Source organism: Hevea brasiliensis, chromosome 2 (genome assembly GCF_030052815.1).
Source record: "Hevea brasiliensis isolate MT/VB/25A 57/8 chromosome 2, ASM3005281v1, whole genome shotgun sequence".
NCBI classification, from domain to species: domain Eukaryota; kingdom Viridiplantae; phylum Streptophyta; class Magnoliopsida; order Malpighiales; family Euphorbiaceae; genus Hevea; species Hevea brasiliensis.
In genome coordinates this window covers 104729929-104740681 of record NC_079494.1, presented here as the reverse complement: position 1 = coordinate 104740681, position 10753 = coordinate 104729929, and the positions used below count along the sequence as shown (strand labels likewise).

At 33.9% G+C, this 10753-nt stretch overlaps 1 protein-coding gene and 1 pseudogene across 2 annotated transcripts; one reads left to right on the top strand and one right to left on the bottom strand.

Moving 5' to 3' along the window:
• Positions 1-215: 215 nt before the first annotated feature.
• Positions 216-2563, bottom strand: LOC110666985 (putative SNAP25 homologous protein SNAP30). 2 transcript variants are annotated; one of them, XM_058130075.1, is made up of 6 exons: positions 2402-2563; positions 1300-1797; positions 993-1086; positions 771-901; positions 585-682; positions 216-421 (listed from the first exon to the last, which is right to left on the bottom strand). In XM_058130075.1, the coding sequence occupies exons 2-6, from the start codon at positions 1750-1752 to the stop codon at positions 319-321; spliced, it is 879 nt and encodes a 292-aa protein (XP_057986058.1). In that variant the 5' UTR covers positions 1753-1797; positions 2402-2563; the 3' UTR covers positions 216-318. The 2 variants fall into 2 exon arrangements, with proteins under 2 accessions (XP_057986058.1, XP_021683362.2); XM_021827670.2 differs by having other exon boundaries at positions 216-377.
• A 1094-nt stretch (positions 2564-3657) lies between these two features.
• LOC131169168 (alpha-1,4 glucan phosphorylase L-2 isozyme, chloroplastic/amyloplastic-like) lies at positions 3658-9103 on the top strand (annotated as a pseudogene).
• The last annotated feature ends 1650 nt before the right edge of the window (positions 9104-10753 follow it).

The following is a 10753-nucleotide window of genomic DNA, read 5'->3' as shown; positions in this document are numbered from 1 at the left end:
GATTTTCATTGTAATTGGACATCGAGTAATTCTTAAGCTGGTACAGTGACGGTCACCATACAGAAATCATACTGTCAATAGAAGAAACTAAACAGAAAAGTAGAAGAAGATGCATGATAATATCTTGCAAGAAAAAAAATATTCAGTAGCATGCATGAATACCAATTAATGGTTTCAGGCATGAACAAATGAATTCAACAGCAGGAGGTTAAAAGGACATTACAACCAATAAACAATAAGCAGAAATTAAGTTTGGTAGTCTGGTGGCTGCTCAGTGTCAGTTCCCAAGTAACTTGCGGGCACGCTGATTGGCTCCTTTCACTCGAGAGTTGAGCTCATCAACATCATCACTAAGATGATCAAGGGCTTTATTTTGCCTGCATTTACTATGTTTACGATGATCACAGCACTTAAAGGTCCCCTGCCACTTAAGCACAGGATTGTTTCCATAGGTATTTGGAAAATATAATGCAATCAAAGAATCACTTTTAATACTTCTGTTTAGAAGCTTAAAATATAATAATTTACAAAAATAATGCGAAAATTGTATCATTGCTAAACTCAATGAAAACATCACAGCTTACCTGTCAATTTCACTTCCCATTTCAAAAGCCATGCCCTTCAAATCACCCAGGATATTACTCAAATCTGAAAGTGCATCATCTTGCTTTGCCTTCTCCAGCTGGCATTGGTAAAGCCACAAATATATAAATTCAATAATACAACTCAATAAAATTATGCATTCCTGATCACAAGTAAGAGGCACAAACCTCAACTTTCTGCATGGCATTTGTTGGTTCAGAAGGAGGAGTTGCAGGAGCTGAATGTCCTCTAGGTTTACCTCCTAAACCCAGCTTTTCTCTTTGTTCTTTGTGGTTCTCACTTGTTTTGGATGGATTATCTGTGGCCAAAAAGTACAGCAAAGAAAAGCATGATTATATGGTCAAGGAAAGTAAATTTCTTAAAAAGTTAAACTATCCAATAGTAAAAACCTGCAGTGATCAAAGGCCCTGTTATTTGCCTAGTCTTCTTAGGTCTCCAAGGCTTCGAGAAGATGCCCCCAAGATTATTTAACAGCTTTTCACCCTAACATTAGCAGTAGTAGGTCATTAGGAATAATCCCTATAACTAGTAAAGGGGCGTTGAAAGAAATCCAGGAAAGGAAACAACAAAAACAGAATGCCTGTGGAGCCTTATATTATTGTTTCACCATCCTTTTCCAAGACATTTATCAATACTAAAACTTTCCTGATGAACAGGAAAATATAAAATGAATTCACAATTATACATTGATATTACCTTACTCAGATCCTTATCAATATCCACAGCCATCTGGTGGGTCCTCGTCATTTGCTCACCCTGAGCATGCAACATATCAAGAGTTCTTGTAGCATCTTGTCTGATGTCTTCTGCAATTCTAAGGCAATTATTAACACTCTCTGTTGTCTCCTCGGCCTTGTACTTGGCATAATTCTCCAGCTCTTGAACACTTTGGTTCTCTAGTCCTCCTGAGTCACGGAAGTCATTCTTGTATCTGTCTGCACCTGAAGGGTAAGCTCCCTTTCTCCCATAATCATCAGAAGGGATATTTGGATTATTGAAAACAGGTTCAGAAGCAGCTCGTTTTGCACGCTGACCTGCTTGTTTGGCATTGGATTCATCATCATCTGAATCAAAAGGATTAGCTGTAGAGAGGGGTGGAAGATCTTCTTTAGTTGCTTTATTTGCAGGTGATTTCATAAATCCAAACATTTTGTCTTTAAGGAAAGATTGTACACATCAAATGTATACGTGAGGCTGAAAAACCAAAAAACAAGGAGGAGAAATGATAGGATTCTTGAGAAACTGTGATTATGGTTCCTATAAAGGTGTTAATTAGTGAACAAATAATGGCTTCCATGATGTTAAAAATTTCAGCAGTATTAGAGAAAATTCAAACAAACCAACAATTAATGGAGGCTATAAATTTTATCTACATGAACAGAAAACAATAGCATCGAAAAAAGAAAGAATCAGACTCTTTTAAAGACACGAAAGCCTTAAGCAATTAACAATAGATCACATTTGAAATAAAAGCATCTTACAGATCTAGAACGAACCCCATACCAACAAAATAAATGGAAGAAATACTCACTGAAATTCCCATTTATACTCTTTATGATTATCTATGGTCTTGACAAAAATTTAAATGCAATCCAATACAAAATTTCCAATAAAAGAATAGAAATTGTTGTTTCAAGGGTCCAAATTCAGTCAATATCGATGGATCAAAGGCTAAAGAAGATTAAAAAGAAAGAAAAGAAGGGAAAATATCACCCGGATTCATTGCATAAGCAGAAATAATAATGCACAAGACAATTGATAGCAAGTTCACATGAGAAAGTGAAAGAAATCAACAAACCTGAGGTTCCTTTAGAAGTGTTGGGAATCTCGAAATAGAAAAGTTGGAAGTTTGGTACGCAAAAGAGAAGAGGAAGTAATAGAGGTTTGTGTAAGAGTAGAAATGGGAGAGGAAACAGATTAGAGACAGAGGGTTTAAAAACAAAACAAACGGATGGTAGGAGCCGCGGAAAAGAAGAGAGCCCCTTTTAATTGGCTGAAAGTTTTAGACCGTTGGAGTTGTTCTTCTGTCTTGGGAGAGAGCCCAAGTACCAATGGCCCAAAATTTTCATGGGCAATTTTCATAAAGACGAATATTCCCTATCAGTAAACCATTTTTTTAATTTATTTATTTTCTGTGAATAATTATTTAAAAATTAATTTTAAACGCTCAAAGTAGTGCTGGAGTTAGCGTATTAATTTGTCCCTGAAATTGACCCGGTAAAGATTGTAATTCAATTAATGAATTATTAAAAAATTAATTAAATATATAAAATTGATTAAAAATAATGCCCGTTCGTGTAAATAATTAAATAAAATTCATTAAATTTTAATTATTTAAAATTATATTTTAATATTTATTAAGTTATATTTATATAAGTTTTAATAGTATTTTTAAATTTTATATAAAATTATTAAATAATATAATTTTTACCAAAGTTATAGAATTGGGTCAATAATTTTTTATGAACTGATGTATTTTTTAAGAAAAGTAAAATGTTATCAATGTAGATAAATATATAATTATCTTTTTAATAATTATAAAATATTAAGTATATATTAAAAAAATAAATTAATTTATAAAATTTTTTACATTATTATAAAATAATATACATAAATAAAAAAATATATAATTATCAAATTAATTCAATTAATTTTAATTTTAAAATTTTTTTATAAGAATTTGAGTTTAACTCTTCTTGTCAACATTAAAAAAATTGCTTTTATTGACTAATTGAATCTGTCGAATTATATTGATTTCCTAATTCAACTATTGAATTTATCATGCCACTTTCTTATCTGATTCAACCATAAATTGATACAACTGATTAGTTATATTCCAATTTAATAACTATCATTTCCGAGTCATTATTTATTAAAAATAGTTGAATGTAAATCTGGAATCATATTTGGGAATATGTGATCATAGTTGGGAATAGGCAGATGGAGGTAGGAAAAAGACAAATCGATATTCCGCTCGTTTTCAACATGAACAAAGCTGTGCAGCAGGAAACAAGATAAGAAGACTAGAGAAACACTCTTTCCTTCAATCATTTTTAAGTTTCTTCTCCTCATCATATCTCCCCGTACTTCCAACTCACAGATACAAGAAACAATGGCCACTTTACCATTCCCTGCAGCTCAAGCAAAGTCCAAATTCCCTTCAAGATTTACATATTTCAACTACAGAGCCAGCCATTACAAGCTTTTCTTCATACTTGAATCATTCAAGAAGAAGAAATTTATCTATCAAGAACATTGCCAGCGATCAAAGGCAGGAAGTGCAAGACCCTGTCACTCAAGGAGGTTCTATTTGCTTGCATTTTTCTTCATTGATGCGAAGCTCCAATGTTGAATGTGTTCCTGTTCCTAATTACCATTTTAGACTTCTTATTCACTAAACACAGCAGGGTTATTCTGCTTGCAGATTCCTTGGATACATTTGCTCCAGATTCAGGGGCTATAGCGTCAAGCATCAAGTACCATGCAGAATTCACACCATCTTTCTCTCCAGAACACTTTGAGCTCCCCAAGGCATATATGGCTACTGCAGAGAGTGTTCGCGATTTGCTTATCATAAATTGGAATGCTACATTTGAGTACTATGAGAAGATGAATGTAAAGCAGGCTAATTATCTGTCTATGGAGTTTCTACAGGTTAATTATGGATTTTTGGTGCATACAACCAATCACAGAAAATAAATTCTTGTTTTACTTTAATGTTCTTTGATAATTTTACAGGGTAGAGCCCTTCTGTATGCGATTGGTAACTTGGAACTCACAGGGGCTTATGCGGAGGATTTGAGAAAGCTGGGTCACAATTTAGAAGATGTAGCTATACAGGTCAGATTGTTTTATTATTCTCTTATTCAATTACTATCGCTGATCACATTCCATTGAATTTGTAGACGTTATTTTGTACTAGTTTAAAATCTGTCAGATAAAAATTGGCAAGAGCCTGATGCTGCACTTGGTAATGGAGGCCTAGGGCGGCTTGCTTCCTGCTTTCTTGATTCCCTAGCAACGCTAAATTACCCTGCATGGGGATATGGACTTAGGTACAAATGCGGTTTGTTCAAACAACTTATTAAAAAAGATGGTCAGGAGGAAGTTGCAGAAAGTTGGCTTGAGGTACAACATAATTGTGTTTCATTCCTGTTGAATTAATCCTCCTTACATTGTATTACTTCAATAGAAGCTTTGCCAGCTTGTAATGAATCTTCAAGTGCCCTTATCAGGTTGATTGATTAAGCATTTCCTGGCAGATGGGTAATCCCTGGGAAATTGTAGGAAATGATATTTCCTATCTTGTGAAATTCTATGGCAAAGTCATTTTGAAGCCAGATGGAAGTAAACAATGGATTGGAGGGGAAAACATAACAGCTGTCGCCTATGATGTGCCAATTCCAGGATATAAAACTAAGACCACAATAAACCTCCGGTTATGGTCCACTAAAGTTGCTCCAGAAGAATTTGATTTACGTGCTTTTAATGCTGGGGATCATGCTAAAGCATATGCAGCTACAAAGAATGCAGAGAAGGTTTGGGAATTCGCAATAATTAAATCATTTAGTTTCCACGAATTTCTCTTCCTTTTCAGTCGACATTTCTGTCAAAGGGTGTTTTCTCTGATGTTTTTATTGTAATTAGATTTGCTATATATTATGCCCTGGGGATGAATCAATAGAGGGTAAGACTCTTCGGTTGAAGCAACAATATACGCTATGCTCTGCATCTCTCAAAGATATAATTGCTCACTTCGAAAGAAGATCAGGAGAATCAGTGAAATGGGAAATTTTTCCTGATAAGGTTGCAGTTCTGATGAATGATACTCACCCAACTCTTTGCGTCCCAGAGCTGATCAGAATATTGATGGATGTGAGATCTTGGAGATTTTATAATGCTTACTCTCAAACTCTTTGTTTATACAGTAGTGATATTCTTTGTTTCTCTCTTCATCTTTGGATTTTTATCTAATGATTCAGGATATACAATCCTGGACGTGAAGAATAATAATAGAAAATTAAAATAATAATAAAAAAATTAAAAAGAAAAAGAAAAAATTCTAATAGAATTTAAACATTATAAACAACTAAACAAAAAATGAGAATTATATTTTGAATTCCCTCTTTTTTAGAGAAAATCAAACTCTAAAATTTATTTGTCCTAATAAAAACCTTAATTATTTTTTTCTAGTAATTTAAAGGATAAATGATTGATTTACCACTTGCTATGGAGCCCGAGAAGGGGTTGTCGATACTGCTGTATGAACATCAGATGCTGAATATCTTACGCTTACACTTGTTGAAGTAGTTCAACACTTGGAAGGAAGCTTGGAATATTACTAGAAGGTATTTCAGTGTATAAATATTGACCAATGTTTGTTACTGTTACCTACAGATTTTGAGTAAGTTTTTAGTTGCAGGAATTGATATTCCTTAAAATGTATGCTTCTGTAATTTTATGCTAGAACTGTTGCTTATACAAACCACACAGTTCTACCTGAGGCTCTGGAGAAATGGAGTTTAGACCTACTCCAGGAATTGCTTCCTCGACATGTAGAGATCATAAAGATGATTGATAAGGAGGTAAGGTTGGAGACCACTGGGTGATATTTTCAGACTCAAATAAAAAACTGAATCTGTAGTGCCTATCCTGAAACTTGTTTACATGATCTCATTTTTTAACTATTTATACTCCAATTGCTAATCAATATCATTTCTTGCATGTCTTAACCAGCTGATTCATACCATAATTGAGGAGTATGGTACAGAGGATCTTGACTTGTTGCATCAAAAGCTGAAGGAAATGAGGAATCATGATAATGTTTAGTTGCCTGACACGGTTGTACAACTGCTAGTTAAATCAGGAGACAGTTCTTCTGTTGATGCCACTGAGGATGTTGATGAAGTTGAAGGTCCAGATGAAGAAACTGAATCTACTAAAGAAGAAGAACCGACCAAAGAAGAGGAAGAAGAGGAGGAAAATGATGTAAAATTTGAGGCAGATCCAGCATTGCCGAAGATTGTCCGAATGGCTCATCTATGCATTGTTGGAGGTTATGCAGTGAATGGGGTTGCTGAGATTCACAGTGAAATAGTGAAAAATGAAGTATTTAATGAATTCTATAAGGTAACTAATATAGTTCCATTCTTGTTCTTATCTTTCCATCTTCTGATAATATTTCATTTCAGTTCTTTTTAAAGCAGCTTGGCATAGTTTAGTGTTTTCATGGTAATGAAATGAAATATTTAATGAATTCGATAAGGTAACTGATATAGTTCCACTCTTGTTCTCATCTTTTCATCTTCTGATAATATTTCATTGCAGTTCTTTTTAAAGGCAGTATGTGGCATAGTTTAGTGCTTTCATGGTAATGAAATTTTGTTTCAAGGAATTTCAACATCCATAGCTTTTTGGCGGTTGTGGCCTGAGAAATTTCAAAATAAAACAAATGGGGTAACACCAAGAAGATGGATTCGCTTTTGCAATCCTGATCTCAGTAAAATCATAACCAAGTGGACTGGAACTGAAGATTGGGTTCTAAGCGCTGAGAATCTGAACAAACTTAGAAAAGTAAATTGTTGATGAATTGTTACTTCATAGGTTAGATATATTTCCATGGCTTGTACTCAACTGAGATTCCCGGGAGAGGATTTCTAAATGACAAAATATGGGTTTTCAACAGCTTGCAGATATTGAGAATCTCCAATCTGAATGGAGGGAAGCAAAAAGAAGAAACAAGATGAAGGTTGCAACCTTTCTTAAAGAAAAAACTGGGTACACTGTCAATCCAGATGCAATGTTTGATGCACAGGTTAATAAATCTTGCCAATCTCTTTAATCTGTTTCTTTTGCAACTGATTAGGGAATTGGTTTAGGTCTTTTTGTGCACACTACATTCAGGTTAACTTCTGAGAAATTATGAGATCGACAGAGCCATTCTGTCTTAGATGATCTTGGGGATCTAGAAGTAAACCAGAAAATGAGTGAATAGCATATCATTTTCAGGTTTCTTGATATTCTTTTCAAATGCAAACGATCTGAGAAAAATAGCCAATCTAATTTTCAGGTAAAGCGCATCCATGAAGACAAGAGGCAGCTGTTGAACCTCCTGGGAATCGTTTATCGCTATAAGAAGACGAAAGAAATGAGTCCTGAGGAAAGACAAGCACGTTATGTTCCTCGGGTGTGTATATTTGGTGGCAAAGCATTTGCTACATAAGTGCAAGCCAAGAGAATTGTGAAATTTATCACAGATGTGGGGGCTACTGTTAACCATGGTCAAGAAATAGGTGATCTTTTGAAGGTATAACTATATTAATATATGTTTTCTATGCACACACACACACACACATATATTAGATGACATGGAAATTGATCTCTTGCTTTAGGTTGTGTTTGTTCCTGATTACAATGTGAGTGTTGCAGAAGTACTAATTCCAGGGAGTGACCTTTCCCAGCATATTAGGTATTGGATAAACAGCAGCACTACTTGGTTTTCTCAGTTTGTATATAAATCAGAAGATGAAGATATATATTTCTTGTTTAAAATTTGCTTAGTACTGCTGGAATGGAGGCCAGTGGAACCAGTCATATGAAGTTTGCCATGAATGGCTGTGTCCTTATTGGAAACTTAGATGGTGCAAATGTTGAAATAAGGCAAAAGGTTGGAGAAGATAACTTCTTCCTCTTTGGTGCTCGAGCTGATGAAATTGCTGGGCTAAGGAAGGAAAGAGCAGAGGGTAAGGTAATCAAGCTGACACTCCAAAGCTGCAAACTTAATTTTTCCCTCTCCCCTTTCTTACGATCTTTGATACCATTATCAAAATTTACCATTTTATGTAATTCTCTCATATTTAACTATAAATAGAAAAAAAAATGTATGAATTTATTGTACCTAGACAACAATAATTTTCATTATTGAATGTACAAGTGATCTCTTATTGTTATGTGCAGTTTGTGCCTGACCCGCGATTTGAAGAAGTGAAGGCATTTGTTAGATGTGGTGTTTTTTGCCCCTATGACTATGAAGAACTCATGGGATCTTTGGAAGGCAATGAAGGCTATGGCAGGGCCGATTATTTCCTTGTAGGCAAAGACTTCCCCAGTTACTTGGAATGCCAAGAGAAAGTTGATGAGGCCTATCGTGACCAGAAGGTGAGTAGTTTTATTTACGTTTCCATAACAAGCAGGCTGAAACTATTGTTAGATCACTTTTTAACTATATCCAGTGGTCTTCCAGTGTTTTCCTGATAATGACGTAGCATAATGGTTTTATTTGACAGAGATGGACAGAAATGTCGATCTTGAATACAGCTGGGTCATACAAGTTCAGCAGTGACCGAACGGTTCATGAATATGCAAGAGATATATGGAGGATTGATCCTGTTGTGTTACCCTGAAACAAAAGATTCAGGGTGAGTTTTAAACTAAGGAAAATAATGAATTTGTAACATTGACAAGTGTGACACTAAAAGACAATAAGAGTACCCAAGCAGAGCCAAGTGAACAATGATATGTTTTGGCTGTTAAAATTGTGGATGAGGAAAATACTTTTTAAAATTATATTAGTAGTAGAATATTAAAAAATAAATTAAAATTAAATTTAATAAATTTTAATTATTAAAATATTAAAATAATAAAAAAAAATTTTAATTATTTTTTCAACAGCTCGATATTTTTTTTTTTAAAAGTAATTTTGCCTTTCCTGTCTGAAAGTCAAATAGGCACTAAATTATTTATACTAAATATTATGAGAGTGAATATATTAAAATTTTACCTAAGAAAAAAAATAAATAAAATTTAAAAAAAAAATCTATCAGCAAGTTCTACAGTAGCCTAAACATTTTAATTAGTATATCAAATTTAGATAATATGAATCACTTTAATTAGTTTAAGTGTCCAGCTGCAAAAGGGTACCAATCAAACCCCATTTTCCTCGATACAAGCATAGTTAGCAAACTTAGCAACCAATATTAATTAAGAATTGATTTTGCATCAATTATTATTGTTTGATGTCACACACAGCAAAAGAATTGTGACTTATGATGGAGACTTAAGTGAATTGATTGGTTAGAGGGTTACCCACTAGATATAGATTATAAGCAGGATTTAATAGAGAAGATTACTTTTCAAAAAAGATAATAATAATAATAATAATGAATTCTAGACTAGGGTTTGGGTATGGAATACCTCCACCATTGAAGTTAATGGGGGATCTCCTTTACAATTAAAAAAAAAAAAAATTAGTGTTTGCCATTTGAGCAGAATTGGAAGTAGCCAGATGACACATTCCAATAAGAATACTTGAGATACACGTTGGAATATAAGTCTTTTTCAAGAGTTGCTTTCAAGGTCTTCCTCTCAAATGTCACATTGACATGAATATATAACTCACCTACAGCCTTATTAGAGTCCCGACACCAAAAAGGTCTAATTTTAAGCAGTACTACTGCAACAAATCCCGCTTTTCATTCAAGATATTAAAAAATAAAAAATAAAAAAACCTACTTTAATTATTTGCTTGTTTGATATTAAATATGGACTCAACCTTTGCTTTCTTCTCTCTCTCTTCAAGTTAGGTAAGACTCCAATATTGGTCCATTATCTATTCCCACTCCAGGCAAGGCAAGGCAAGCATGCAGAAAGTTAAATCAATCATAAAGTATGACAAAATGATTGTATTTGAATTACTCTCACTTAATTTTAGGCTTTGGAGACCCTCCCAAATCACAATACTTTAAACTTAATTAAACCTTACCCACTTACTAATGCTTGCATGTGATGATCTCTCTAGCCATAGCTAATAAGCAGCTACTCTTAGGATTATTATTATTTTTTAATTAAAATTTAAACTTCCAAAACAACAATTTCAGTATTTTCTTATTCACATGCTTCCCATTGATCCAAGGAACTATTTTGTATTTTTGTCGATTGAAGATCTTCTAAGGTCAAATTTGGAAGTAGGGTAAGCTAATAAAAGGCAGACAGACAGGCAATGAGCCATGAATTAGTTCATCTTTGGCTGATCTTTTGTAGAATGTCTCAAACAATTTTTCAACAAGTGGAAGTTGCATATGCCAATAGGAAGTTGTCCCTTAGGCTAAAAAGGCCATAAGAACTTTTTGATGCTTTGGTGTGGTCCTTCTCA

Bases quoted from the DNA above. Each gene is read 5' to 3' on its own strand.
- LOC110666985 (XM_058130075.1), bottom strand. From the start codon at position 1,752: ATGTTTGGATTTATGAAATCACCTGCAAATAAAGCAACTAAAGAAGAT. The intron at 902-992 runs GTTTTTACTATT...TTTTGGCCACAG, and splicing joins AGGGCCTTTGATCACTGCAG to ATAATCCATCCAAAACAAGT. The intron at 683-770 runs GTTTGTGCCTCT...TACCAATGCCAG, and splicing joins ATGCCATGCAGAAAGTTGAG to CTGGAGAAGGCAAAGCAAGA.